The sequence below is a fragment of the Drosophila erecta genome, unplaced genomic scaffold, assembly GCF_003286155.1.
Source record: "Drosophila erecta strain 14021-0224.00,06,07 unplaced genomic scaffold, DereRS2 tig00000126-arrow-pilon, whole genome shotgun sequence".
In the NCBI taxonomy this organism is placed as follows: domain Eukaryota; kingdom Metazoa; phylum Arthropoda; class Insecta; order Diptera; family Drosophilidae; genus Drosophila; species Drosophila erecta.
The window spans coordinates 70,143-97,960 of NW_020825209.1; the positions used below are offsets into that span (position 1 = coordinate 70,143).

Sequence of the window (27,818 nt, forward strand, 5' to 3'; positions counted from 1 at the left end):
CGTATCGATGAGCCGATTGTCCACGGCGAACAGAGCACTTAACAGACTTAACAGCGACTGCTCTGCTACGTGCGCGCACCTAACAGTGGCCTTTTGTTTTGTTCGTAGTTTATCAATTTAAGTCGAGATACTTTTGTGTTCCCCATACATAGCACAAGTGAGCGATTCTTCCTATGCACTGAACTGTGGCAGATCACCTGGCGGACCAAACGAGCCTGCAGAACCGCCGAAAAGGAGCTCCTCACCGCTGGGAATGGGATGTGCGCAAAGCATTTAAACTGTGAACACTTCAGTGTGATTCCGATTCTTCCTCGGATGTGGATAACCGCTCGGCTCCTTCGCCGCTAGTCAAGGAGTAAACCTACCACGGAGCACCTAGTGCACTTCATTTCGAAGGCGACATGCTCGCGTACACCCACGTAAGTCCAATGCGCAGGCAGTTCCGCAAGTGTGTGGGTGCATAGGTATGCGTATGAACATGGGCATGGGCATACCGATACTGATACCGTATTTATAATCTCGAGAGTAAATTGCTCTGAGGGGAGGGGTGCTAGTGTTTATATTGCCTGGCTCAATATCTTATACTATGCCCAGTTAACTTTTTTTTTACAACTATAGCATAGGTAATTCTGATATCGCCTGAAATCCGCATTCCTTGGTTAGCTAATCCTCGATTCCTTGTACTCCTTGAATGCTTTAAATCAAGTACGAAAAATGTATCCCATATCAAACGTATTATTGGCTTAGTAATACCAACTGTAATGTTGTTTTGACCAGGCAAAGCTCCTGCAATGGCCCCATTCCAATCCACTCCACTCCGAAATCGTCAATTTGCCACCAACCGACCCGCCCACAATTGCTCCCTAACACAATTAATCTTTTTATTGCCCTTTTATCACATACGATTCGTTAATTAATTGCCGAATTAGCATGGCAGTGTTGTTGGCAGTTGGCCCGCAAAACGCTAAATCGAGTGTGCAAACAATTAGAAACCAGTTGGATACCGGAGACCCTCCTGACTCCCAGACCCCCCGGCCCCCAGGCCCACCAACTGTTGCGTACAGGGTGTGCCTCACTTACCCTAATTACGACAATTGGAGGACGAGCCAGGCCAAGCCCTCGTCAGTCTAATTCGATTTGCAAACAAACGCGTCTGGCGTAGCAAATATTTGCATATGTACGTCCAACGTGCGACACTCGATTCGGTTTAACGCGCCCTTTGATTGTCGTTGTCATTGCAGGGCACATGGCTCCTGCTCCTGCTGCTCCTCGTGGCAGGCGCATGCGCGCGTCCAGAATCAGCACACACACCGGATCCTGCTGCACTAGGCGAGGAGTCCACTCCACATACACATCCACAGCCTCACCACCATCCCCATGCGTCACTGGAGGATGGTGAGCAGGGAACAGTCATACCTGCTCCCATCCTTACTGCCGATCATGTAGGCATAGGGGAAACCACCACAGCAACAAGTATGGCCGAGACGCAAAGTGTGTCCGATCCGGGATCTGTGACAGACACAACATCAACAAGCACATCCCACTCCACCTCGACCACGTCAACCACTTCGCCCGCACCCCTTCCGCCGGCTGTTTCCGAACAGCCGGAGTACCTGAAGCACTGCTTCTATGCAGAGGAGCAGCTGTGCGGCCACACTTTTGACGGACGACCCGAAACCTCCGAGGGCCAAGGCTCGACTGTCGCGCAGTCGGAAGCCCAAAACAGAGGAGGACAGGGGAACAGCCAGTGCCAGTGCAGGGAGCACCCGGCGCGGCCAAACTCCTGGTACTGCTGCAACATATCGCAGCTGACGATGATCTCAAGCTGCAGCAATATATCCAAGTGGACCAACCTGCACGTGCGCAACATGACCATGGAGGACATGGACCTCTCCAACCCAATTTTCAGATCCCTGCAGTCGCTTGCCGTGACGGACGGCAATATCACCCGACTGGTGAACGCCTTCCCGCGACTCTCGGCCCTCAAGTGCCTAAACATATCAAACAACAACATCTCGGAGATCCACTCGAGGGCGGTGAAGGACGTGCCCCATCTGGAGTTCTTTGGCATGTCGAACAACAATCTCTCGCTGGTGCCACACCGAAACCAGAACAAGAACATTACACTGGATATCAGGTGAGGATGGCTACATGTTCAGAAAAGGAAAGCAAGCCTAACCCAACGATTTTTTCCAGTGGCAACATGCGCATGCTGTGCACCCCGCTAAACGAAATCATATACACCGAATCCATTAATTTTCTGAACCTGAAGCACTCCTACTGTCAGTACAACGCCACACACAAGTGGTTTCAGTCCACAGACAAGGTGTCCATGGAGCAGCTGGAGAACAGAAAGCGGTGTGTGACGAATTGCCCGGTTATTCCGAACTACGGCAGCTGCAACTGCACAATGGAGAACATTATGATCATACAGGACAACCAGTCAAAGGCCCAGTGCCATGTAGACTGCTCCAATCTTGGTCTGGTAGAGCTACCCCAAAGACTGCCGGACAACACATTCATGCTCAATATCACAAACAACAAGATAACCAGCCTGGGCGATTACTTTCAGACGAACCCCACCTATCACAACATTATCCGACTCCTGGCCGATAATAACCAGATAGCCTCCATCTATGAGTTTGAGGGCACCAAGTTCATAGAAAGTTTTCAGCGCATCTACATGCGGAACAATTCGCTAAGCAAGGTGAGTGTGCTAACTAACATTACTCTGCGAATCCCTGAAACCAAAAAGTGTATCTATCCACCACGATTTAGATTCCGGAGTACTTTCTTAACAATGCCCTACTGGACTCCGGCCTAGGCCGTCGAATCTACCTGGCAGGCAACAAGCTCCAGTGCGACTGCTACTCGGCCAAGACGCTGCTAAATTGGCTGAAGGAGCGCAGCTCCGATATACCCGACTACATGGACATACGCTGCCGAAACATGCCTCAGAGAGTCATCGAACTGCAAGAGGCTAAGCTGTGCCAGTCTCCTCCAGACTGGACCGACTACATATACTATTTAATAGCCGCCGAGGTCATCCTTCTGCTCGCCCTAATTACCAAGGTGTCCTACGACTATTGGGTCTTCAAGACGGCTGGCTATCTGCCCTGGCCGGCTAGCAAAATGCCCAAGTTGCCTTGCGATTGGCTGTGCGAATCGTAGAGATGCGACGCAACTTCGATTAGAGCCAGACTGGAGAGAAGATGGCCAAACAGACGGCCAGACCGTGACACAATCACATGACAGAACGTATTTTCATACGTGTCCTACCTTTATATGTATCCGACTGTATCTGCGGAACCGTGTGCCTTTTGCCTTTTATATACATATGTGAACGATTTTTGTGGTGTGTAGCCTTAAGGACAGTGTGCATGTACTTGTCGTTATGTAGTGGGTGCATCTGGAAATATAGACAGAGTAACGTTGATCAGCACCATTGCTTAGGGTCCGTAAGCTTAGTCAGCCTACTTACTTGTAGTAAACACAGCAGAGAACGACGAATAAATCAATAGAGAAACTCGTGTTCGGAGTTCATTTTACGAATGATATTTATTGTTGTGGTTTGTTGTGATTTAAATAGAATAATTATTATTAAGAAAAAAATACGCACTTCCAACTCTTCCGATGCAGCTCCAATCTCAAATCTCAAATCCGAATTGAGAATTGATTTCTGCACCTCCCTTCTCCCAGTGGGGCGAGGGTTTTGGTTTGGTTTGGTTTTAAATCGTCATTAGATCGATACTAGATCGTGTTCGCGATGCCAAATACCTGTGTAGGCGTGTGAGTGTGGTGTCAGTATGATCGTGTGTAATGTGCCTTTTGGGGATATAAGTAGGGTCACGATTCGCCTTCGATTCGGGCACGTTCCCTGGTTTAACTTTATACTTAAATATGTTGACTTGGTATTATTAGGGGACTCTTTAACACTGCCTTTGCATAGGTTGTTATTTATTATCGTCGTATTCATTGTAGGCATGTATATATGTTCTTTTAAGTGTGTATTCGTTGCGTGGTTTGCATGTAAATATATGTTATACATATTCGTCGAATGGCGCTAAATAAACAATACAAATCTTCTAACTTAGGTAATAAATATTTGTCTTTTTGTGTATATGCATGTAAATGTCTTGAGCGCGCACCTAAGGGGTCAAGTGTTTGGCGTTTAGTCTTGAATTGAAGTCAAGTCCATTGCACATTGGGCATCTAAACTGGGCCTACCTATAAAAGACACGGCTCACTGTTGTGGGCCACACGGTCCGCATCATCAGCAGTGGCCTGGAGAAGGTGTATTTGAGCTATTGGATATACATGTAATAGAACTATGAATTTATACATACATATGTGAGTAGCGAATAGCAGATGCAGATACATATACTCTAAAGTGTTCATTGTAACCTGTTGTGGTATGGTGTGTTGTGGTATGGTGTTAGATCTTATGCTACAGCGCTCGTCCACTCCCGAGAGGATCGGGATCTGTGTGGCGAACTCGACCGACCTAATTTAGACTTCGAAAATTGAACAATTTAAGGTATGCATGTTTGTGTTTAATTGATATAAAACGTGGCAGAGGTGCAACAAATTTCGTTCAAGTCGTGTGTTACAAGTTTATTAAAAGTAAATTAGCCTATAATACTGAAGTCTAATACTGGGCGGGCAGTAAATGTAACAAATCTATATGTGTGTGCATGGGTGTGCCGTTTCCCTTGTGTCCATCGAAATCCATACTGGGATTTGGATATTCCAAAAACAATGCAATCGATCATGCTTGAAAGCCTGATCGTCTGGGCAAAGCCCAAGTGTAAACTAACCGTGGATGTGACCTTGCTGGCCAGCCACTGACCACCGTTTGATGTGGCGTGTAGCGTTGAATGCATATAGCTAAGGATATATGTTTTACCCATTTGATAGGTGCAGCATGTAAACAATAGAACCGTCGGTAGTCCGATGGGCACAAGCACTCTCCGCAATTCCAGCCGGGAATAACGAGCTGTGGCCTCCTTTAGGAGCAGGAGGGAGTGCTCTTTGTGGCTTCTTGTGGGGGATAAAATTAGCTAGTCATCTTCTAACAAAAATAAGTACAATATCTTTAGCTTTCGTATTTCATATTGTATCTTGATGAGCTACATATATAGAACTATCAGTCTCACGTCCCATACCAAGGTAATAATAAAAATCTATGACATATTATTTAAGTACATACGTAGATCTGTACATGTGCATAATGGTTAATCTTCAATCGGCCTGTGCTCCTACGACTGTGTGTTGTGTGGCGTTTTGCTTTGCTATGCAGTGTGTATGGTTCTAAGTGTGATTGTGTTTGGCCAGGTCCTGGCCTCTGAATCCCACATCCTGGACTTCAGATTTTAATTTTAGATTTTGGATTCTGGGGCAGGGGCAGGGAGTGCGCTGGGCGGGACCTCAACACATAGTCCACTTGTATGGATGTAGGGATGTGTCGTGGCATGGTGCTGGGGATTATGGTGATGGTGTCTTGGAGAACGTATTGTTCTCCATCGCCAAACGCTGCCCCATCTCCTGCTCTCGACCTATATGACCTATAACTTCGTCGAAACAACAACAAAAACACAACATGCAACAAGTACATCAATGTAAGCGAATACATACATAAATACATTCATCTGGGCATTTTTACTCTGGTGCATGGGGTGTACGGTTGCCCGTTTTTGTATCTTTTTTTTTTTGTTTTTGTTTTTATGGGGGTGCACAAATTACTTATACGGCTTTTGATTTGTGATTCGATTCGATACTGTATGCTTTCGTTTAGGTTTGCTCCGATCATTTGCCTTGCGCTTTTACAGACAACACATAACGTACATCGGATGCTGGAGGTGTGCAAACACACATTTGTGTACGACAATTAGATGATAGTAAATACAAGTACGATGTGAGTCCGTGCTCAACAAACGAAAAGGCGTTTGCCCTTCATATTCAATCATAACTATCGTTTCTGTTCCGTTCTCTTTTGTCAATGCCTCCAACGTTTCTCTATCGGATTCGGATTTGGATTCGGAATCGTAGTCCACGCATATAATGGGGATGGTGCTGATGGGCCTCGACTCGTCCGGTCCGCAATTTCAGATATAAATCAGATACAAACTGCTCCGATTAAATGTCAATTTTAGCTTCGTTCCACGCCAATTTCCAGTTGTGTTAAAGTATCTCGGTCTCGTACAGCTGTTTAGTGGTCGTTGTGGCTGTCTGGTGTTGGGAGTTCAAGTTCAAATTCGAGTTGGAGTTGGAGTGTGCAGCAGCAGCGCTCGCACCAGCCGCCCCTGCAGCTCCACCACCACCACCACCGCCGATCGCACCGCTCGTAGCATCACTGGCCACCACGCCATTGGTAGCCGCAGCAGCAGCCGCCGCCGCCGCAGCTGCGGCACCACTAGTCTCGCAGGCCAGACTCAGGGCGGCGATCTTCTGCTGGATGTTCGTCTCGCTGCCCAGCTTGCGGAGTGTGTTGCTGCCACTGGCAATGTCCTGCGAGGAGGAGGAGGAACAGGCCACATCCACCGAGGGCAGCTTGCTCATCTGCTGCAAGCGCTGGTACTGCTCCTGCAGCATCTTTTGCTTCTTGAGCAGCTCCTGGTGACGCATCTCGAGGGCCACCTGACGCTGGACATGGTCGTTGCCGGACTCGTTGCCGCTCGAGTTGTCACCGCTTGAGGTGTCGCCGCTAACCACGGCCGCTGTGTCACCCACTGTGCCCTTGTTTCCTGTGGCATTGCTATTGACATTGGGATTGGCGCTGGCATTCGAATTGGAATTGGGAATCAAATTGACTGTGGCTGTGGCTGCGGCAGCCAGGTTTTGTGGCACGTTCGGGCTGGTTGGACTGGCCAGTGGACTGCGTGAGCTGGTGCGTGGCGGCGGAGGTGGCGGTATGCGCTTGTGGCCCACCTTGGTGATCAATTCAGCGTTTCGCTCGGGCACGGGTGGCTTGTTGCTGCTGCCGCCGTTGGCCAGGCTGGTCGAGGACGAGGTCTCGCTGGCCCGCGGGCCAGTCGGTGGCGGCCCAGACAGTTCGCCATCCGACTCACTGGGATAGGAGTGCAGTCGTCGCAGGCTGCCCATGTTGGTGTGCACCATCAGCTGTGCCTGCGACTGCGACTGCGACTGCTGGTGGATGAGCACTCCTCGCTGGGATTGAGCCTGAGCCGAAACATTGCCCGAGGCGACAGCGATGACCATGCTGCCGGTGGTCGCTTGCTGCATATTGACGCTCGCCTCCGTGTAGAGACGGGCCTGCGATATTTGCGTGGTAACGGTGCTTTGTACTGCGGCCTGGGCGCTTTCGTCGGATGCCGAATCTTCAGGGCGAATCTGCGGAGGGAGACTTGGACCCCTTGAGTTCGGCTGGGGATGGGGGACGCGCTAGGTGAGCACACTTACCTCGTATAGTTGCTGGTGTTGCTGCTGCTGTTGTTGCTGCTGCTGCTGTTGCTGCTGCTGTTGCTGTTGCTGCTGCTGTTGTTGGGCGATGGGCTTGGAGAATGTCTTGAGCTCATCTAGCAGAGCATCGAGTGCGTTTTCGGGTGCGAGTCCCCCGCTGAGAGCGAACGACCCCATCCTGGGTGTTGGGATTGGCTACAAGAACACACAATTTGGCGGTAAAACACTGGCACTAATGCAGCTCCCGGGAGGCGAAGGCGAGATATAGTACACAATATATATAGATATATATATATATTAATTTATATATATATAGAAAGAAGTCGAATAACATCTCACATTTATACATTCGGCAATTAGGTACTCAAATGGGACATGTATATGCTCGCAAATTATCTGAATACGCATACAAATCTGATACAATACGCAAATAACCCAGCAATACGAGTATATGCATCTACAGGTGTAGCCAAACCAAAAAGGGGCGCCAAGGCGTTGAGATATTGTAGGTGCAGTTGCATAGGTTCGGATCATGCAGTGACTTTACTGAACAATCAATCAAACAAATAGGCAAATGGCAAATGGCAAATAGAAACACATATGGAAGCGTATAGTACATGATCGGTTGCCGGATAGAGTGAGTCAGTACATCGAGCTAATGCATATTCACAAGCAGGCAACAGGCAAAGGTAAGCGTTCTACATGGGTGGTACATGGTACAGTGGGTGATACGGTACGGTATGAGGGTGAGCGATGGTGTATCCAAGGCACAAGTACACATGTGGTATGCAGTATAGTTAACCAATAACCAATAACTTTAAAGGCGACGCGGCGAATGAAACGGGGTGGATGCGTATGCGTATGCGGATGCAAATGTGATTGACAGATGATGTTCTTGTATTCTCTAAGCTCCAAGTGGAAATGAATTGCACCCCACGGGGACGTAGTATATCCGTGGGCTCCACGGAAGTATTCACCGAGTACAATGCAAATTATGTCGGGGACTAAGTGTCTTCTATGTGGTATACGAGTATGCCATGGTGTTTCTACTGACCCCCTTCAGATCGCATGATCGAGAGTAGATCTCAGGGTTTGGGTGCGGTCAGTGTGGTGGCTCTTATTGCTTAGTTGGTACTTATAATTCTAGCTCTAGTTCTGATCATGAGTTTTGGAGGGAAAACGCTCTTAGAGTTACGCGTGTGATTGATGAGGGGCTGATAGGTCGATGGATTGGTAGATTGTTGAAACTTCAAAGACAACAATCGATGAGTGAGAACAGTGACTGACGACTGACAGTGATGACTGTTTGCATTCTTGATTGACTGCAATACAATTGGCCGTTTGATTGTCTGGTTAAGATTAATTGCTTGGTACTAAGATGGGTTATGACTGGGGGAGCTCGGAATGTTCGGTATGAGGGACTGGAAGTTCGGGGAAGTGGCTGTTCTGTACGTACATAAACGGGTACACACACTTATACATACATATTCTCTAATTTGTATATTGGAGTATTGGAATATTGGCATATTGGCATATTGGTATATTGGTATATACACACACATGATCGCAACTACAAAATATCAATTAAGAGTTAAACAGATTTGGGTACGAGTATGCGTGTCGCGATTATCTGAGTTAGGTGAATGTCTCTTCGTCAGCGGGGAGTGTTCGTACGATTGAAATGAATGGAAACACTTGAACAGATGCACAGATCACGGGAGCAATGGGCACTAAAGAGCCCTATTTAGGCTCTAACTCGGTACCTCCGCACTTACAAGATAAGTGCCACTTAAAACACTCCACTTCCGGCTGCGTGTGATTGCCTCGAATCATACTGACCCTCGTTAGCACGGGTGTTCATCGATGGGTCTCGGACAACATGACTAATCGCACGACTGAGGAGGAAGCTTCAACCGGAACTGGAGATCCAGACAATCAAGTTTTAAGCGAGCTTACCGAGGGGGTGGGGGTGTACACATTTGGGGAAGGAGACAAAGACAAACAACATGTACAACAAGGAACGAACACCAACAGAAGAATTGCAAAGCAGCGAACACTGAAAACAAAACTGCTCGTACGTACATACGAGTATATGGAAATATGGACATGGGAACGGATTATGGTGATTCTGGGCATGGGTCTGGATGTGGGTGTGCTTATTTCAAGGCGTTTTTAGGGTCGGAACACGTGTGGAGAAGAGTCAATGTTGCATTGAGTCAAAGGAAAGTGGTTTATAGTTAGCCCCTTTTGAAGACACGGAAAGAATTTCGTTTTACAATCGGAAAGCAAGTAAGAAGTTTGGCTTTGTTCATTCAACTTTGCGCATTTGAAATCTGGATCTTAAGAAAGAGAGTTAATGACTTGTTAATAGAGTAACTCCTGGACCGGATCGGAAAATGGAAAGCGGGTGGGAGACTGGGGCTTCCAATGGTAATCACACACAAACAGCCATTCAAATGGACTTTTCATTATACATACATATGTACACAGGATGCACAGGAACATGGGCATGTAGCTATGTTGGGTTGTTTGGTTTGGTTGTTCGGTTGGTTGGTTGGTTGGTTGGTTGGTTGGTTGGTTGGTTGGTTGGTTTGTTGGTTGGTTGGTTGGTTGGTTGGTTGGTTGGTTTAAGGAGTGTTCTTCTGGTGGCTTATGGACAGCTTTGATGATTGATTTGATATGGGTTTCGAGTTTAGTACGAGTATTAGTTTAGTTAGAAGTTTATAGCAGTAGTAAATAGTATACAAAATATAAACTAGTATGTTTAATGCAGAGCAAATTATGTTTAGCAAAAAGAAAATTGAATTATTCTTATGATTTCATCTTTTTCAAAAAGGTATTTTTCTTTTTGGTTTTAATTATATTTGGATTTTGGTTGAATTTTTTTAGGTTTGTTTGTTTGTTTGGTTTTTTTTTTTCGTAAATGTTCTTTTATATTTGAATTTTCAGTCATTACTCAGTAATTGCCTCTTTGAAGTTTGAACTCCATCGCCAGTTAAACTATGTGGGTTGTAGTTGTTGTTGTAAACGTTATTCAAAAAATGTTTGAGAAAAGGCAAAAAGAGAAAACGAAGGTAAACCTCATTTTATAAGACGTTAGCTTTGCTTTATAAATTAACTTGTTGTGTTCTGTTTGATTATTTGGATTTATTCGTTCTCAGCATGGATGATGGTCGCAACTGGATACTTGTTGGTTAAACAAAATGGTATGTATCTGTAGTTGTAGTTCTTGTATTCGGTTGCTAGTTAGTTGTGTGCTCAAATATCTAAGGCCCAACAGGGCAAGCTCAGAACAATTAGCTTTAGGGTTAAGTGGCAAGGGACAGTAGCAGGGGCAAGTGGCAGGGGCAAGGGGCAGGGGCAAGGGGCAGGGGTCTAGGTCTATTGGGGTCAAGAGGTCAAGGGGGCGCGGAACACGGGACGCGGGTCGAAGGTCATCGCGATGCCGTTCAATTCGAATTGACTGGACTGCATCGAATTTCGATACTGCTACACTCGCCGAAGGAATTTGTTAAATGGTTTTGAATAATTTGTGTGAAATGAACGATGAACCAAAACACTATTTATGTAACAACAGCCAATTGCAACTTATTCATAAGATAAACGCACAAAAGATAAACCGAAGACTACAAACGCATAAATGTAAGGTAATCAAAATTATTTCGTTATTCAAATTTTGCACAGTACCCAATTCAAATGAAAAATCACCGCCTCAACTCGAAGTGAAGAGTCTGATGTTGGATACGCTTCAATCGACTCTGCTTCTACATATGTACATACATGTATCGCGTATCCATAAATGTGCTTTTCCCGCTACATTCGACTAGGACAGACGGACCTAGGACGGACCTTTTGGGGAAAACGAGGTTTCGAAGCACCTACATATGCATATGATAATGTTCGTTAAGAAGTACGAGTATCGCAGGATCGCAGGATCGCAGACTCGGGTGAAAGCTACGAGTTTCGAGAGAAGATCAGATCTTATCTGGTGAGGTGGATTCGAAATAAAAGCATAGCAAACTCGATATATGGTAGGACGAAAGCAACTAATCTCTGCGATAGAAATAGTGGAAACAATACTTTTATACATATGTATATATAGTCATGACACGTTATGGAGCAGTAGTATAATATGTATATAAGTATATGAAAATCGAGGCGTGGTCAGGCCTCATAACGCTTTCATCGATTTGGCTGAACTAGCTCTGTGTAACTGTCGCAACACCACGTTCTCTATCCCTCCAGGCACCTCGGATGCTTCGCACTCACCTTGTCGGGCGCCGAGATGTCCGCGGACCGCGGTGGCTCCTCACTTATAGTTGGCTCGTTCGGCGGCAGCCGTTGCTCCTGCACGCTGGCCAAGCTGTCAATGCAGAAAAGAGACAATGAGCTCCTCGTTGCGGACTCGGGATGATGGGATGATGGATGAGGGACCACTGGACTGTGCTACAAACCGTTTGAGCGTCACCAATGTGCCGGTCAGCTTCTTGCAGCGCCGTAGCGCCGACTCCAAGCGGTCGGGCTCTTCTTTGAGGAACTTTTCTTCTCGCACCACTTTCTCCATCTCGTTGGACAGGATGCAGCGCAAGCCATTCGAAAGGGATGGGAACTTTAGCTTCAGCTCGGCGACGGTTTTGCTAAAAAAAATAACTGGTTTATTGCCCGATCCTGGGTCTATTGCACCACCCACCTTGCCCGGCTCAGCACCAGAGCCATGTCTTCCACGGCCGTCATGTTGACGCGAGTGCGCCGGTTAATGACCTCTCCGCGCAGGTTCTCAACTGACCCCTCCAGGTCGCTGAGGTCCTTCTCCAGACGTATGACTTCCTGCTTGTAGAGCTCTTCCTCGCGCGAAATGCGAGTGGCGTCCTGGTCGCCCTGGTGATCCCAGAAGCTGCCACTGCTCGCCAGCAGAGTGGCGCGAATCCGCATGAAGGTTCCCTTGATGTCTTCGCGCACGGCGACAGCCTGAGCCTGCGAGAGGCGCCTCAGGGTGCGGACCTCCATGCGCAGGTCCTTGGCCTTCTTCTGCAGGCCGCGCAAGTGGTTGTATACCTCGGGAGCCAGGGCAATGTCCGCCCGGTAGTTGGGATGAGCGGTCTGAGCTAGCACGATCGGCTTGGGTGGCGGAGGAGGCTTTAGGCGGTCACGCTCTGAGGAGGGAGGGTAGATGGTCAGCAAAGCACGTTTCGGCGAAATGGGCAAATTGTTAATGGACAAAAGTGGCTGATGCAGGCGTGCCGTGTTCTTACCTTGGGACGAGGTGCGTGGAAGGGTGGACGACTTGATTGCCGGCTTGGTTGGCTTCGTTTCAGCTGTACAGACCACGCCCATGTCGGAGGCGGTGAGCGGCAGTGGTGAGAAAGGGAAACGGATGGCTTGCATTGTGTCTAGGAAGCGTTCCACCCACTCCATTCAACCACACTCAGAATAAAATTCGCACTAACTTCAAAAAATCGCCAATCGAACTCTAATTTGACCAGCAAATATCTGTGCAACCTAATTTCTCTCATATAAGAGGGATTATCTGAGTTGTTGGTCGATTTTTATTCTGAGTGCAAGGCTGTTTAAATAAATTACCGGCATGTAGGGGATTGTGAGACTTTGGTATTCCCTGTATGTCATCGCTAAATGACACTGACTTCTCAAAGGACACGGATTTTTCTGCAAGACAAGGACAAGAAATGTGACGGCTGCAGAGGATTGGGGTTCTGGCTTCGGTGACACTTACGGCACGAGTTTTTGCCCAGCTTGGGAGCTTTCTCCCGAATGTACAGCTCATCCCCGGAGCCATTGGCTGCGCAGCGTGCGGAAGAGAGAACAAATTAAATATGTAATTAGAGGAAAGACCGGGTGGAAGGAGTCCGGGATTTGGGCCAGGTCTTTGGATCTACAAAGCGGTGCTTCAAGCAAAGCGGGTGCCGGGGACAACATCTAGGGATGGCAGGTACTCATATTCATACCTTGCATCTGCGACGGCACAACCAAATAATTGGAGTCCAAGGTGGGCACGGCCAGCGGGGCAATCTGTGGGTTCTGGTTAACCAGGGCCTTCTGCACTAGTCCCGTCAGGTTGGCCAGCTGCCTTTCCATGTGCTCCACGCGAATCCGGTGCAAGTCTTCTGGCCTGCAAGTGCGTAAGCAAAAAGCCACCAAATCAGTACAAAACATAAAAACTTGTCGCCAGGTGTTGCGTGCCGCCAGGCAGCGATTATTGGGCCACACATCCGCTGGCACCACAATGCTCCAATTGCGCAGCCAAGCCTAGGCATCCGACATCAGAGCATAGACACCGGAATTGGATTTGGAATCCAAGTCGAAGTCGAACGTGGGTCGCAGCACTTAGCGCATGGGAGCGTGAACCAAAACAGCGAGAATGCAGCTGCCTGCATGAGCCGATACTCGACTGCTTTATACCCTAACCCGCGCTGCGCTGCGCTGTCAGCCCTCTCAGCTGGTCCAATATACCCTCCGTTTCGTGCGGCCGTTGGAAGCAGCAAAAGTAAGTCCGTGCTAGCACGCAATATCGGTGGCAATCCGCTTTCGTAGTCGACGAGTTGGAGCTGCGCAAGAACGACCAAGAGCTGCCCGCCAAGACATGACTACATGCAGTGGTATGTACGATGCAATTCCATATGATTGGGAAACCCAGTGGCCCTGGACTCATGACCAATCCGAACAGTGACCAGCACACCAGCGCGGTTCGCCCGCTGCCTGGCTAATTTCCAGATGGACGAGCTGCTGCTGCTGAAGAAGTCCGTGCTGAGTATGGAGGGGCTGGATAATAACGATATCATCGCTCCGACTACCGAATGCCCACAGATGGAGCCGCATGGATCGCCGCTGCCAGAGCGAATGGCCTTGATGGCCGCAGATCGGTAAGCCTGCTGGCGATTGGCTGAGAACACAGCTTTATGTACTAGATTATTGCAGGGGTGAGCACGACACCACCGGCTCCAGTGGTCCTTGGCACTCCCATCCACACGCGCCGATTTCCTGGACGGAGCAGAAGCCCTCCAAGTTGCAGACCCTCTTCCAGATCAGCATTACGGCCCTGGCCTTTCTCTCCTTCGGCGGCTATCTGCTCTGCCTTATCGTGCAGGCCATCAAAAGCAAGGGCACCACCTACTTCCACCCGGTGGCCACGGCCACCACCAGCTCATCCAACGGCAATGTGAAGCGCATCAAGATATACCGCCGCAGCAAGCGCAGCTCCGCTCGCCACGACACCGATCTGCCGATTCTGCTGCAGCAGGACTACGTCTCCTACATGAAGTCTGTGCGGGATCGCGGCTGGAGCATGCTTACCTAGTGGGATCGTAGATCTGGTTGCCGCGGTGCGTGAGTCGGTTGGGTCCCGGCCCCACCTTGATGCCGTACAGTGCGTACTGATCCTCTGTCATGGTTCCATCGCTGTAAATGGCACAAATTAGTTAAGATGCTACTCCGCAACAACTACTTATATTCCTACTCCCCCTCGCACCTCTGCTCCTCGTCGATGATGGGCGCCACTACGGCGCCCCTTGTTCCGTACTGGCTGTAGTACGGCTCCTCGTAGTTTCCGCGGCTGCTGCGCTCCGGGGAACTGGTGTATCCATCTGCAAATACAGCCTGGTCGGTTAGAACTGGGACTCCTCATGGTGGGAGGATCGTAGCTATGTGCGTGCTTGGTGGCCTATAATTTCTGATTGAATTTAGGTATAACGAAACGCAATAAAGGAACGCAACCGAACAATTCGAAATGAAGCGAATGAAATGCATGATTGGGGCCGCATAATTACATAAATGCTTCCGATTGGATGTGTGGATAGTGCACAGTCAGTGTGCTTTTAAGATTGAGTTTCAGTTTGGTTTTCAATTTGAATTTCAAGCGCAAGCCAATGGGTAATCAAATGCAATTGTTGGGATGTGAAATGTGTAATGCGAAATGTGAAATGTCACTGCTTACATTGCACACATACATTGGGTACATGGAAGCGATCGTACAATGCTAGCTACAAGTGGATAGAAAGGCAAATTCTCGTGTACCTGGAATGCTGTATAACTGATCCGGGGTGTAGGGGAACAGGGGTTCCATGCTACCCCTTGGATTAAGTGATCTGAGTGGTTTCACAGGCGCTCCTTTTTCGGTTCGTTGGTTCAGATAGGTTTGGTTTGGTTTGGTTCGGTTCGGTTTGATTGGTGTTCGAGTTTGGGTGTGTTAATGGTTATGGATGGAACATGAATCATATTTAGACTGGGCTTTCACTGCAGAATGCGCATGACAGAGAACTGAACTGAACTTAACAGAACTGAACTGAACCGAAACGAGACCCGCAAAATACGCATAATAAAGTATGTTCCCGGGAAGATGGGAAGCGGTGGGCAGGAGTGGGTCGGGTCAGGTCAGGTCAGGTCACCTAAGGAGGAGGATGAGGAGGATCGGTCAACTCAAAACAAGAGTGCACTACTTGGAGCGAATCAAAGGAATACAAAATCAATTAGTCGGCAGCCTCGACTACTCTACGCACCCATCGACACCTTGTTGCGTTCTGAAGAGTACATGCCTCGCGGCAGTGTCTGCGATGAGCCCACGTAGTAGGGCGCCGGTTGTTTCCCAATCTGAAAGACGGATGGATGGATAAACGGCGTTGGATTAGTTCATTGTATCGTGTATCGCCGGAGGCCAGTGGCAGGGGCACGAGTATTTTGATTAACATTGCCAATTGGCCTTCGTTCAAGAAGTGAAATGAAATGGCCAATATGGTTTCTCCTCTCTATTTGCTATAATGGTTTGCAGCCCATCCCAAATCATTGCGTACGGACACGTACTCGCTGGCACACTGAGAGAAATGCGAGTCTAGTTTGCCGCAGCACATGATCAATATGCTATGATGTATATGACAGTATATTGAGAGTCAAATCAAAATTCGAAAAGTAATTAAAACTATCGAAGACATCCTTTCAAGTCTCTACTTCGAAAGCCACGATTAGATCTTGGACACATTTGTTTTGTGGCCAACATCAATGCTTCACACTATGCTATGGCTTTGATTGGGACTCAATCGCGGGCTCACGGCCGTGGCCAGATGAATACCAGTTAATTGGCATACATATGTACATACATCCACCAAAGCCACTAGAATAATAAGATGCGTAACGGGCATACATTGGTTTTGCACTATGCAGCCACTTTTTTGTTGGCGGAGACGTGCTAGAAGACGGTTTTCGGTCCGAAATCAATTTTGATCTAAGAAACGAATTTAATTAATGTTTTGGTCAATTTCGTTGTAATATGAGCTAAATATTATTTAAAAATTGATGCCGTGACTACTTTATGTATGTATGTATGTATGTTAGTATGTATGTATGTATGTATGTATGTATGTATGTATGTATGTATGTATGTATGCATGTATGTATGTATGTGTTACTTGCACAAAGAAGTAAAATTGTCTTAATTAAAGCCTGAAGAATGTTTAACTTACTGTCGGAACACATGTTATTGCCGCTTTTACTATTTGTTTAGGAAAAATATTTTCTTGTAGCCCTATAATTCCCAACTAGTTCTAGTCAGGACTGTAAGGCATGTCTTCTAATTTCGAGTCGGAAAATAGTTCAGGGAAGCTGTCCTACCGGTCGAGCAGTGAGTGTAGTGTATGTACCGGTGTATGTATGTATGTAAGTACCGGTGTATGTATGTATGTATGTATGTATGTATGTATGTATGTATGTATGTATGTATGTATGTATGTATGTATGTATGTATGTATGTATATATGTATGTATGTATGTATGTATGTATGTATGTATGTATGCATGTATGTATGTAGGTATGTATGTATGTATGTATGTAGGTATGTATGTATGTATGTATGTATGCAGTACATGTGTTATTTGCACAAAGTAGTAAAAATTGTCTTAATTAAAGCCTGAAGAATGTTTAACTTACTGTCGGAACACACAGTTATTGCCGCTTTTAATATTTGTTTAGGAAACATATCTTCTTGTAGCCCAACTAGTTCTAGTGAAGACTGTAAGGCATATCTTCTAATTTAGAGTCGCAAAATAGTTCAAGTAATCAAGTAATCAGCGAGTGCAGTGTATGCGTTCTTTAAGTGAGTAGTAAAAATTGTCTTAAATAAAGCCTAGAAAATGCCCGAAACGTATTTGAAACGCATTGGCACAATGGCAACGTATAAATCAAACGTATGAATAAAAATCTTTTCTGTTTTTTCATCCTTTTTTGAAATTTGCAGCCTATTTTTTCCGTTTTTTTTCTCAATCTGTCCTTCTTTATCAGAAAAATATTGGCATCGCTGATGCGTACAAGAGAGCTGCTGGCTCTAGAGCGCTCTCTCTCTCTGGCTCTTGAACAAAAATTCGAGAGAGCCTGGAGAGCCAGCACGAAAAATCGTGTGCAAAAAAAGCGTATTGCGTCTTATTATCTATTATTCTTATCTCATCTTATTATTCTAGTTTCTTTGCATCCACCCACCACTCCTCTACCCGCACCAACTACATAAATTCGCTGAATTCGCTGAATTCGCTGAGTTCGCGGAACTCGACGCGTTTTCCTATTTTCGTCTTGCGCTGAGTGGCATTATTGGCGATCATTGGGTCAAGGAGGTGGATCTGCTGCCCAGGCAGAGCTGGGCGCAAGCAAGGTGCATCGGATTATCGAGCCCCGGAGTGCAGCAAGTGCAAGTGGTTGGCTCATTCAACGCCTGCCACGGCGCAATGCGGGCCACCTCAGCCCACAAACCTCAACCAGTTTCAGATTCAGTTTCGATTTCAATACAACAATTTTACAATTTGTTACAACCGAGCGGGACTGCGACTCCGACTGCGACTGCGACTGACGGCCAGCTGAGCAGAGCTCGGCGGCAGAGCTGCTGTTTTTGTTACGGCAGCGGCTGGGTTTTTGGCGCAACTCAACCTGGCTCTGGCGCATGCGTGGATGATTAGTGAAGTGCGAGACATCGCGGCAATCGGACGTTACAGACGCGTGGAAGATCGAATCTTCAGGACCCGGTCCCAGACCCAAGCCCAGACCCACACCGAGACTAGGATCGCAGCCAGCATCAATCGGAGTGACAGTAGCCCAGTAAACGAAATGGCGCAGCGAGTTCCTCTAACGCTGCTCGGTGTGATGCTCCTCAACGCGGCCACCTCCTTCGCCTGGAAGCCCATCGCCGTTAGCGGCGGCAGCGGGATTAGTGGCGGCACAGCCGCCTACAGCATCAAGCAATCGCATCCGGGGGCGGCGAGCAGCAGCCATGAAATATCCACTAGCTTCTCGCAGTTCGGCGGCGACAAGGAGACCACCGAGGTCGAGGACGAGCTTCTGCTGGGCCGCGCTGCCATTGTGAACGGCGTCGATTCCAGTGCAGCGGTGTCCCATCCAATCAGCTTTGCAGACCACTTGGAGGACCAGTACGAGTCGTACAGCATCGAGGACGAGGCCCCCAAGGAGCCGCTGGCGTTCCCGCGCACTCCGCTGTACGGCTCCGATCGCTGCAGCGTCAAGAAGTTCGCCTTCAACCAGGACGGCGAGGTGGAGTACGGCAATCCGATGCCGGAACTGGACCAGTTCACTATCTGCTTTTGGATGCGATTCACCAACCACAGCGGCGACCACGTCCTCTTGACCTACGAGGGTAAGTGACTGGGCTGGGGTGGGGATCAGCCTCTCACCGTGACTTGCTTCAGCGGGAAGCGAGACAACGGCTGCACAATGATCACTGGGCGAACGCTGTTGCATAAGCGGACAACGGGAGATTGAAGACGGACGTCGATCTTTTGATGGGCATGGGCCACCGCTCCAGCGAGAGACCTTCGCTATGGGCAATGAAATTTTATTTGTGAATTGTGAATTTGTGGGCCACGCTCCGGCAATCGCACCTGGCTGCGATTGAGTGGCTGCGAAAGTGAAAGGAAGCCCACTTCCTGATGCAAGTCGGCACCCAGTTTGATGGTCAGCCATGATGCTGGCGAAGATTATGACGAAGGTGCTGATGGTGGGATGAGAAGTGCTGCTGCACAATGCTGCCTTCAAGATTCGCTTTGTTTTCCAACGCTTTGAATATTTGGATATTTTCAACTACTCCAGGTCGTCGATGCCACCGCTGCTCTTGGAGTTGCTGGCGTTGTTGATGTTGATGTTGTTGTCTGCGTTGTTGTCGTTGCGGTCGCATTACATAAGCGATAATTTACCTGTTTCCAGTTGGATGTCGTCGGCATTGTTGGTGTCGCACTCTCAGCCGTAGCAGCTTAAGCCAATGCTGAAGCTATCGCTTAAACTGAACTGAAGCTGAAGCTGAAGCGGCGGGCCTTAGCATTTGACATAATTCCAGAGCGCCAGCTCAAGTAGCGGGCCATGGCGATGGCGATGGCGATGGCGATCAGCGATCAGCAGCCAAGCTTCCGGATAGGAAGTGCTTCACTCACAGCCGGTGGTGATTTGGTGATTCATATTTAAATGTATGCATATCACATGTTGGCAGCGTAACAGGATTTGCCGCATGCCGGTTGTATAACCAACCGCCTAGCTCCCCGCTTGAGTGGGTTTCCTGATCGCATCTGTGGGGGATTCCTCGTGGTTTGAGGTGACTAGTGACCAGTGATCAGTGACTAGCGGCTAGGGCAGCGAAACGTTCTGGCCACCGAATAGTGGTGTTGGTATTTGGGAATGCTGCTCCACTCAGTTTCGCAATCTGAGCTGGCCGACTAGCCATCGGCTGTTACCATTATTGGCATGAAAGCGAGTCTCAAAGCCAATCTGATCCACTTATGCATCCACATGCACATTCGCACTTACAGCTAAAAAGGAACCACGCGAGGTGCAAATCTGGGTCGCAAATGCGCAGAATTCCAGTTTCCTTTCGATGGCCATAAAAGGTCAGCAAATGTACAGGTGAGTCGAGACGCAACCATCCATCCATCGATCAATCCAGCGTCAATCCATCCAATCTTTATCGTTTCTGCTCAGATTGAACTACCCGCTGAAAATGCGCCAGTGGCATCACATGTGCAGCTCGTGGAATGGCAAGACGGGCGAGTGGCAGGCCTGGCTGAAGGCAGAACGCATTGGGCGTGGTTTCCACAACTCGGTGAGTGCGATTTGACTCCAATTACGCATATTGCGAAATGCCTGGCTCGCTGTTTCACTTTCGGCGTGCGAATGTCAGATGCCATAATCTCAAATCTCCATCTCCGTCTCCATCTCCACTTTACTGCTACAGTTGGTGGGACATAAAATCCCAGCGAACGGCAAGCTGCGTTCCGGCGGCAGTTCGGTCACCGGTGAGGTGAGCCACGGCCTCCACTTCGAGATGACGCTCGTCCAGGTCTATCGGGTGGCGCTCAGTGCCGGCAAGGCGCATCGCGACCACAAGCACCACCATGTCCATCATTTTGACCACGAGGGCCAGGAGGTCTCCAGCACCACTCGTGCCCCACCCTCGGTAAGTGCTTAGCTAGTGCCCACGGAGACAGTAAGAGAGATAACACTTCTGCTCTCCATCCAGATTAACCGTCCTCAACCTATGCACACCCTGCTCGCCAGTGGCCAGATCCCCACTCGGGTGCGCATCAACTTGGCCAATCCCCCGCCGACTGCAAGTGGAGCTCCGGCTCCTGGGGCGGCTGGTGTTCCGACCGATCCCGCCCAGCAGGCCATCACCATCAATACGAATTTTGTGAACGGACAGATAAACGCGGGATCGCGGCTCGTGGCCCAGCAACTCCTGGGTCTCTCGCCGCCGAGCGGATTGCAACCTGGCGGTGGTGGCAAGCGCTTTCAAATGCTAAGTAACTCCGCCAACGTGCAGTTCATCGACGAAACGGAGACCCACATCCAGTTCAAGCGGGAAGTCGACGCCACCAAGAAGCTGCAGAAGCGCGGTCTGGTGCTGCTGGACGATGGATCTGTGGTGGACGACGGCGTTGGGTCCGGAACGGATGCCAGCTTGATTTACAACGGTCTCGCCGACTTTGGCGGACAGCAGTTTAAGCAGGATCTGACGCTCAAGATGAGCTTGGAGGAGGAGATCAGCACGCACGACCGAGAGCCCGCCGAGGAGGAGGTAAGGGCCGTGATGTCCATCTGTAGCAGCTGCCACACGGAGCCCTTCCAGGGTGCCATCGTGTTTTCGTGGAAGGATGTGCGCGAGCACATGAACAACGCCCTCAAGGGACTCAGCGTGGGTCCATGTGGTAACTTCTAGTTGTGCCCAAAGTACGGATAACATTCTAGTGTCCAAGAACCCAGCTTAAGCTTTCCCAGCCCCACCCCATTATTTTCATATATATTTTTTTTTCCATATACGAATAAGTATTCGATTGCTTTGGGCATCTTGTGTCCCACTTGTCCATGTGGGAGTCAACGCTTTACTGTGGCCACCCAGTTGGCCAATCAACAATCCTTGACTCGCTCATGGACACCAATCCATCCTCCTTCTCTAAACCCTTAATCCTCACCCTAGCAATTTCGCGGTGATATTGAATAAAGGACTATTTAACTGATACCTTCTAGCAGCACTTACCTTTGACTTGTGGATATGCTGGTGCTTGTAGTCCGAATCGAACTCCGGCTCGCTGAAGTAGCTCTGATCCTGGTCCCAGTTGGCCTGCGCCTGTGGCAGAGGTTGTGGTATTCCAGGGCCGCCGGGCAGGATCTGGGGCGGGGCTGCCACCTCAGTGGACTCAAAAAGACGCAGCACGGAGCGATCTCTGATCTCGCGCAGATGCGAGCGCACGTCCTCCAGCTCGTAGAACATATCCTTGCTGGCATCATGAATGTAAATCTTCACATTGGGCCCCTCCAGATATGACATGGTCAACTGTCGCGGAAACGAGCGTACGAACAGGGCGCGCACCGTATCAATCGATGTGATCTCGTTGGGCAGCAGGGCGCGCTTCGTCTCCGAGCGGTACTGCAGAAAGACCAGGCCCAGCGGTCGTTCCAGAGTTTTCGAGGGCGTGCGTACCACGGGGAGCGAGGAGCGCTGCTTGCCGCCCCTCCGGAATCCGGTGCTGGCCGTTTCCACCTCCGACATGATGCCCGGATCGTCGTCGAACAGCGGTCCCTGGTTAACAGGCGCATATCCCCGCATCGGCTGGTTCTTTTTGTTCTTCTGCGCGCGCGTACTCATCTAGGAAGGGACCGGAATTAGAAACTGAAGGCAGAATCCGGTTGAGACGGGGTGTGCTCACCTCCAGATCCATAGCGCGCTGTTGCTGGGGCGCCATCTGATGGGCGTGTGGATGCTGCGAGCCGTAGACCAGCATATCGCCGCCGAGCGTGTGTCGTCGCGGATCGTCGCGTCGCATGGCTCGTCGTCGTTCGTCGCCACCTGGGGAAACACATAGACGTTTATGATGGGGCTACAGGTCCATGGAAGTCAGTAGGTCCTTAACATACCCTGTTCATTTGACGGAAGGCGTCCCGATTTTGCCTCATTCTGCCAGTCTTCTTCTGAAAGAGAGGGAGCCGGAGTTAGGCACTGTTCTGGATGCATCTCGCTCCCTTCCGCTCTACGGATTCCGAATACTTACCGCCCTCTCGACCCTTGCGCTTCTTCTTCGACGAGGAGCTGCTGCTGCCGCCGACACTCTGGTTGGAGGAGGCGCTCTTGTCTTTGCTCTTCCAACGGATCAACATCCTGCAGCCTTTCGAGATGTGCGGAGCTCAGTGGCTATGTTGCAGCTACAGAAAATGAGATACAACGGATATGGTTAACGTGAAAATGTCATGCTACTCTTGGACTTTGTTTACGTTTGGTACCGGCAACAACACGCTAAACCGCACACACACAACATGCAACTTTGGTGTAGATAAACCATGTATCCTCGCACATTCCTTAACAGGGTGTGGTGGAATGGAGCCTCGCAGTGCCAGTGCTCAATGCAAAAAGTATGCAACGGAGTGCGCAAACTCTGCGGCACGGAATGGAGCAAGAAAGCAGGACAGAGCGGTAGGCGTGACTGGAGCTGGATCTGGAACTGCATGTGGATCTGGATCGGGACCGCAGAGACGCGGTTCTGTAAGCCAATATCTTGACCAAATACTGGTCCTCAAATTTGGGAAGGAGCCGCATGCCATATAGAGGCCATCACCTAAGACAGCACGCCTTACTTTCGAATTTTTGGAGTTGGAAGGCGCTCTAAACAGGCATGTTAAGATGTTTTGGCTGCATGTACACATTTTGCCTGTTGTTCTCGAGCCAGAAATCCGAGGAAGGGGCAGCAAAAGGAAACGGACACGGAGATGTGTACACACGAAACATGGTATACTTTTCAGTGCAGCACTTCACGGGTTTTTGTGTGCCTGTTCCTGTGCCAGTGCCAGTGTCAGTGCCTGGGAATATGTACATGTACACAGCCACCCACTTTCACTGCCCATCGGCACTATTGCGGGCCACTAAAGGAATTTTTGATTAGTTTTAGGTGCGGTGCCCCAGGCCCGTTTTTTCCGAGCCGCCTTTAAATGTGTCAGATGCGTCCAGTTTCCAGGGCGCGAGTGCACATCAAACATGGTGGCTGTTGACTTTTCTTTTCCACACACATCAGCGGTTAGGTGGCTGGATTCCGTGCAGTTTTCATGGGGGATCTCGCCTTGGCTGTACCTTGTATACCTATGCACCTTTGGGGGTGTGTGGGCGGTTCACCGGCGATGTTTCTGGCATTTTCTGGAACCGCACTTGCCTGGCCGATGCAGGAAGGTTTCACAATTAACGGGTCTAGGCGCTCATAGCTCGAGGAGCTCACCGATTTAGCCGTGTCCTTAGGATTTCGATTCGATTCAATTCGCTTCGCACTCGTCACTACACAGCTTTCAGGAGTCAGGAGTCAGGACACGGCACTCGTCCACCGACGCAGCATAACGCCAGAAGAGCAGAAATATTTCTGGTATATCTACACCGGAAAGCGTTTCCGCCCTAGCCGAGCGAGGAGTGCGTGGTTGAATGCACGGCGCATGCGTTACCAATCGAGTGTTCCCGGACCAGCGAAGTCCCTTGGCATCCCGGCGCCCTGGCATCCCTGCATTCCGACGCTGCTCCGTTGTGTGTGTTAAACTTGCTCGACGTTTGAGCAAATGTGCCTATCGAATGGCTCCACTCGATAACTGGGCGGAAGACCTTCAAAAACAGGTGACACAACACATGCTCGTACTGCGCCGAGTTGTTTGTCCGGCAGCAGCCAGGATCCCGGATGTCTGGACCCGCAGCTTCGGCCTGGTGGAGTTTGCCGGCCAGTGGCCTCACTCTGAGCAACGCCAGTTTGAATCGGACATGCGAGTCATCAGGGACTTTGTCACTGCGAAAGAGGAACAACTACTTATGCGCGAAATCGAACCTCACATCAGCCGCTTGCCGTACGAGTCGAGCCACTGGGATGACGTGGGTATTCAGTATATATATGTATATTCCTGGCTAAATATCTTACCACTTGCAGGCAATTCATGGATACCGCGAACTTGAACGCAGAAAGTGGTCTCCCGAAAACCGGGCCATGCTGGACCGTGTCTCGCAAGCTGCCTTCGGTGGTCAGGTAATGCCCTTTGTTCACATCCTGGACTTGGCGGACTCTGGCGTGATCAAGCCGCACGTGGACAGCACGCGAGTGAGTTGGACCATGGCAGATGCAACAAATTTCCATTCTCATTTACGATTGCACTTGACAGTTTTGTGGTAACACCATCGCAGGAATCAGCCTCCTCAGCGACTGCGTCATGCGACTAAAGCGGGTGACCAAGGATCCGGATTCTGCGAGCCACTCTGCGGATCTGCTGCTGCCGCGACGCTCGCTCTACATCATGAGTGCCCTAGCGCGGTACGAGTTCACCCACGAAATCCTGGCCAGAGATCAATCGTGGTTCAAGAAGCGTTTGGTGGAAAAAAGGCGACGCATTTCCGTCATTTGTCGAAACGAACCTTGATTGTAGCAAACGTGTTGTTTCCTTCTCTCACAGCGGGTGTTCATGTATGTATATACAATGAAAATTTATTCCGATTTGGTGATCAGCTAATGTAATACAGACGGCGGACTGCGACGGATTACACGACGTGATTCAGCCATGTATGATACACTAAATCAAATGTACAAATACATAGTATGCCTTATGCTAACTACTTGTACTTAATAAATATGGGCTCACCTTTCTCACTCGCTTCAAATTCTCTATTCCCTCTTATAATCTTTTGAAATTTGTGTTTTTTCTCAACAATGTATATGGGTATATGGGTTGATGCTTTTCTACTTTCATTTGTACGTTGTCGTCTCGTTTCATTTAAAGCTTAAAATATGAGAATGACAGAGACAGGGAGATTAATGGGCAACTGAGTGAGATGGAGAGAAGGTGATTGGGAAGGAGGAAGGAATCAAAAATCAACCGGACAATGACTAGTCGCGGATTCAAGGATAACTGGGAAACTGTGATGTGTTGTCGCTAAACCTACGTTCATATTTGCACTTCTAGCCACTGCTAGTTAAAGTCTATGCCGTGCGTCCGGCTCGGGGAATGCTATTATGGCGATGGGGACTCGGTTCCGGCGGGTCATCAGTCATCCAGCTCATCCCAGCTTTCGGCGTCGCGGCAGCTGCAGCGGCAAGGCAACGACGGAAGCGGACGAGGTCGGATTCGCTGCCATCACCGGAAGGGCCAGAGCCACTGGAGCTGCGAGTCCGCCGCCCACGTACTGCAGATGCTGCACCACCGACAGCTGTGGCTGCTGTTGCTTAAGCAGCTTGGCGGCAGCGTGCGCCTCCGCCGCAGCCACCACAACAGGGTGCACTGGCTCGGTGCCGACTCCTCCGTTGGCATGTGGACCGGTGCTTTCGCAGTCGTCTTCGTCTGAGATCAGTGATATGCTGAGGTCGCTGGACAGTTTTAGCGAGATGGGCGTGGGCGGCGAGGGAGCCACCAAGGGCGCCACTTTGGCTCGCAATGCCGGCGACAGCTTCTGCAGCTGTTCCGGCATCAGGTCGTGCGTGTATTCCGGCACTCCACTAAAGGCCAGGCCTTCGCGTAGTTTGCTCAGCGAGAGTTCGTAAATACGGTTGGCTATGACCGTGTGTACGGTCGTCTCGTCCGGCAGCGTGGCTGTGATGCCGCCGCCAACGTCCACCTCCAGAAAACAGCCCGTTTCATTGCCGCCCTCTCCTCCATCGGCGGTGACGATCCCATTGCTGGCCGCTATGGACGCTTGACAGGGCTTGGCGTGGCCTGACACTAGCTTGTGGCAGTTGGCAGTGGTGGAGGTGCGCGGCACCAACGAAACAGTTACCTCTTCGACGGTCTCCGACGGTGTAAGCGGTGCGAGTGGTGGCGGCGAGCGCATGGAGAGCTGGGAGCGCACTCTTGCCGTGCTGCAGGGTTCCTGCTCGTTGTGCTCGTCGTCGCTGGTTATCAGGATGCTCTCGGTCACGGCGAGTGAGTGTGGGGCAGTTCTGCGCGGCGCCTGCCTTCTGCCCACTCTGGGTGCTCGGTGCAAGCTGTGCCTAGGGGCAGGAATCAGGAGGCGATTGTGGCCAGCTGCAGTGGACTGTCCGGCCGATGGGGTGTCATCGTCGTCCGACAGCAGGTCGATGGTCACGTCCGCCTGCAGAGTGGCAGCCGCATGGCGTCGCTGCAGATGGGACAGCTGCCGGTCAGTCTTGGAGGCGAGAGTCGCTTGGACACGCATCCGTGCCATGCAGATCCGCTGGTGCTCGAGCAGGCGTTCCATCCACCGACCGCGACGCCGCTTAAGACGCCGGTTGTCGAACAGCCGGGGCGATATGTAGAATGGTTCGGAATGTCTCTGGTTCATGTCTGCAGGCGGCAGTAGAAGGGTAAGTCTGTGCCTCCTGGCCGGCCACTGGTGGCCACCTACTCACCGATTGTGTGGACTCGTCTTCTAGCGGTGGCGGTGCCTGCCCCAGGTTGTCAAGGGTCATGGACTCGGGCCCGTGGGGCTCCTCCTCCTCTTGCTGTTCCACTGGCGGCGAGTACAGTTAGATCCGCTGCTGCAACTTGCATAATTGCGTGGCGGGCGCAGGGCGATTTCCTTGAAAGGAGCGGAGGCGCGGGACTAGGCGCTGCGCCTCCCGCCGCAGGAGATGCCGAGGTGCAAGCGGGGCCGAGATGGGTGCTTTTTCGTTCGCCAGCTGCTTAATTTGTGCTTTTGTTGTACTTTAGAATTCTGTTTATAAAACTGCATCGATAATCGGCCACACATCGATAACGCACCTCTCGATAGTCCGCGTGGCGTGCAACCGTGCACGTCGACTGGTCACACAATATCCGTCGGTAGTTATCGATAATGCATTTGTCATTTGGGCGCGCGATTTGAATCAGCTAGAGAAAATAATAGAGCTCGACAGAAGGATACAAATGTTTTGGATCACCAGCTAATCCAGCGACTTGGACACCAGGT

The 27,818-nt window shown here is 49.8% G+C and overlaps 6 protein-coding genes across 24 annotated transcripts; 4 read left to right on the forward strand and 2 right to left on the reverse strand.

Moving 5' to 3' along the window:
• On the forward strand, positions 1-3,557 carry LOC6555775 (protein halfway). Its single transcript, XM_001982497.3, has 4 exons — positions 1-419; positions 1,242-2,137; positions 2,197-2,707; positions 2,779-3,557. Exons 1-4 carry the CDS (start codon positions 402-404, stop codon positions 3,169-3,171), a joined length of 1,818 nt encoding a protein of 605 aa, XP_001982533.1. The 5' UTR covers positions 1-401; the 3' UTR covers positions 3,172-3,557.
• On the reverse strand, positions 3,540-24,497 carry LOC6555776 (coiled-coil domain-containing protein CG32809). 15 transcript variants are annotated; one of them, XM_026981713.1, is made up of 19 exons: positions 24,169-24,497; positions 24,027-24,105; positions 22,957-23,107; positions 22,823-22,876; positions 22,615-22,754; positions 21,945-22,553; positions 15,930-16,020; positions 15,448-15,540; positions 14,903-15,017; positions 14,728-14,832; positions 13,383-13,546; positions 13,151-13,216; positions 13,000-13,083; positions 12,672-12,734; positions 12,110-12,572; positions 11,874-12,056; positions 11,689-11,782; positions 7,420-7,614; positions 3,540-7,350 (listed from the first exon to the last, which is right to left on the reverse strand). In XM_026981713.1, exons 3-19 carry the CDS (start codon positions 23,060-23,062, stop codon positions 6,181-6,183), a joined length of 3,795 nt encoding a protein of 1,264 aa, XP_026837514.1. In that variant the 5' UTR covers positions 23,063-23,107; positions 24,027-24,105; positions 24,169-24,497; the 3' UTR covers positions 3,540-6,180. The 15 variants fall into 15 exon arrangements, with proteins under 15 accessions (XP_026837514.1, XP_026837517.1, XP_026837524.1 ...); XM_026981716.1 differs by lacking the exon at positions 24,027-24,105 and having other exon boundaries at positions 22,823-22,873; XM_026981723.1 differs by lacking the exon at positions 24,027-24,105 and having other exon boundaries at positions 3,540-7,363; positions 22,823-22,873.
• Positions 13,607-15,161, forward strand: LOC6555777. Of its 2 annotated transcripts, none has more exons than XM_026981727.1 (3): positions 13,607-14,033; positions 14,102-14,297; positions 14,353-15,161. In XM_026981727.1, the coding sequence occupies exons 1-3, from the start codon at positions 14,018-14,020 to the stop codon at positions 14,729-14,731; spliced, it is 591 nt and encodes a 196-aa protein (XP_026837528.1). In that variant the 5' UTR covers positions 13,607-14,017; the 3' UTR covers positions 14,732-15,161. The 2 variants fall into 2 exon arrangements, with proteins under 2 accessions (XP_026837528.1, XP_026837529.1); XM_026981728.1 differs by having other exon boundaries at positions 13,958-14,033; positions 14,149-14,297; positions 14,353-14,759.
• Positions 17,792-21,933, forward strand: LOC6555778. The gene is made up of 5 exons (XM_001982500.3): positions 17,792-19,058; positions 20,221-20,314; positions 20,390-20,510; positions 20,643-20,864; positions 20,928-21,933. The coding sequence occupies exons 1-5, from the start codon at positions 18,359-18,361 to the stop codon at positions 21,624-21,626; spliced, it is 1,836 nt and encodes a 611-aa protein (XP_001982536.2). The 5' UTR covers positions 17,792-18,358; the 3' UTR covers positions 21,627-21,933.
• LOC6555677 (alpha-ketoglutarate-dependent dioxygenase alkB homolog 7, mitochondrial) lies at positions 24,467-25,526 on the forward strand. 2 transcript variants are annotated; one of them, XM_026981726.1, is made up of 4 exons: positions 24,467-24,800; positions 24,856-25,023; positions 25,085-25,383; positions 25,440-25,526. In XM_026981726.1, exons 1-3 carry the CDS (start codon positions 24,510-24,512, stop codon positions 25,337-25,339), a joined length of 714 nt encoding a protein of 237 aa, XP_026837527.1. In that variant the 5' UTR covers positions 24,467-24,509; the 3' UTR covers positions 25,340-25,383; positions 25,440-25,526. The 2 variants fall into 2 exon arrangements, with proteins under 2 accessions (XP_026837527.1, XP_026837526.1); XM_026981725.1 differs by having other exon boundaries at positions 25,085-25,526.
• On the reverse strand, positions 25,385-27,662 carry LOC6555678 (protein a6). Of its 3 annotated transcripts, XR_003408011.1 has the most exons (3): positions 27,276-27,662; positions 25,559-27,214; positions 25,385-25,489 (listed from the first exon to the last, which is right to left on the reverse strand). XR_003408011.1 is itself a non-coding variant. In XM_001982502.3 (2 exons), the coding sequence occupies exon 2, from the start codon at positions 27,210-27,212 to the stop codon at positions 25,974-25,976; it is 1,239 nt and encodes a 412-aa protein (XP_001982538.1). In that variant the 5' UTR covers positions 27,213-27,214; positions 27,280-27,662; the 3' UTR covers positions 25,385-25,973. The 3 variants fall into 3 exon arrangements, 2 of the variants coding, with proteins under 2 accessions (XP_001982538.1, XP_026837525.1); XM_001982502.3 differs by having other exon boundaries at positions 25,385-27,214; positions 27,280-27,662; XM_026981724.1 differs by having other exon boundaries at positions 25,385-27,214.
• Positions 27,663-27,818: the final 156 nt, after the last annotated feature.

Bases quoted from the DNA above. Each gene is read 5' to 3' on its own strand.
- LOC6555775 (XM_001982497.3), top strand. The intron at 2,138-2,196 runs GTGAGGATGGCT...GATTTTTTCCAG, and splicing joins AACATTACACTGGATATCAG to TGGCAACATGCGCATGCTGT. The intron at 2,708-2,778 runs GTGAGTGTGCTA...ACCACGATTTAG, and splicing joins GGAACAATTCGCTAAGCAAG to ATTCCGGAGTACTTTCTTAA.
- LOC6555777 (XM_026981727.1), top strand. The intron at 14,298-14,352 runs GTAAGCCTGCTG...AGATTATTGCAG, and splicing joins GCCTTGATGGCCGCAGATCG to GGGTGAGCACGACACCACCG.
- LOC6555778 (XM_001982500.3), top strand. From the start codon at position 18,359: ATGATTAGTGAAGTGCGAGACATCGCGGCAATCGGACGTTACAGACGC. The intron at 19,059-20,220 runs GTAAGTGACTGG...TCGCACTTACAG, and splicing joins CGTCCTCTTGACCTACGAGG to CTAAAAAGGAACCACGCGAG. The intron at 20,511-20,642 runs GTGAGTGCGATT...TTACTGCTACAG, and splicing joins GGCGTGGTTTCCACAACTCG to TTGGTGGGACATAAAATCCC.
- LOC6555776 (XM_026981714.1), bottom strand. From the start codon at position 23,062: ATGTTGATCCGTTGGAAGAGCAAAGACAAGAGCGCCTCCTCCAACCAG. The intron at 22,877-22,956 runs GTAAGTATTCGG...CCTCTCTTTCAG, and splicing joins GCGCAAGGGTCGAGAGGGCG to AAGAAGACTGGCAGAATGAG. The intron at 22,554-22,614 runs GTGAGCACACCC...GTCCCTTCCTAG, and splicing joins AGCGCGCTATGGATCTGGAG to ATGAGTACGCGCGCGCAGAA.
- LOC6555677 (XM_026981725.1), top strand. From the start codon at position 24,510: ATGGCTCCACTCGATAACTGGGCGGAAGACCTTCAAAAACAGGTGACA. The intron at 24,801-24,855 runs GTGGGTATTCAG...TACCACTTGCAG, and splicing joins AGTCGAGCCACTGGGATGAC to GCAATTCATGGATACCGCGA. The intron at 25,024-25,084 runs GTGAGTTGGACC...TGCACTTGACAG, and splicing joins CGCACGTGGACAGCACGCGA to TTTTGTGGTAACACCATCGC.
- LOC6555678 (XM_026981724.1), bottom strand. From the start codon at position 27,339: ATGACCCTTGACAACCTGGGGCAGGCACCGCCACCGCTAGAAGACGAG. The intron at 27,215-27,275 runs GTAGGTGGCCAC...TGCCGCCTGCAG, and splicing joins CGAGTCCACACAATCGGTGA to ACATGAACCAGAGACATTCC.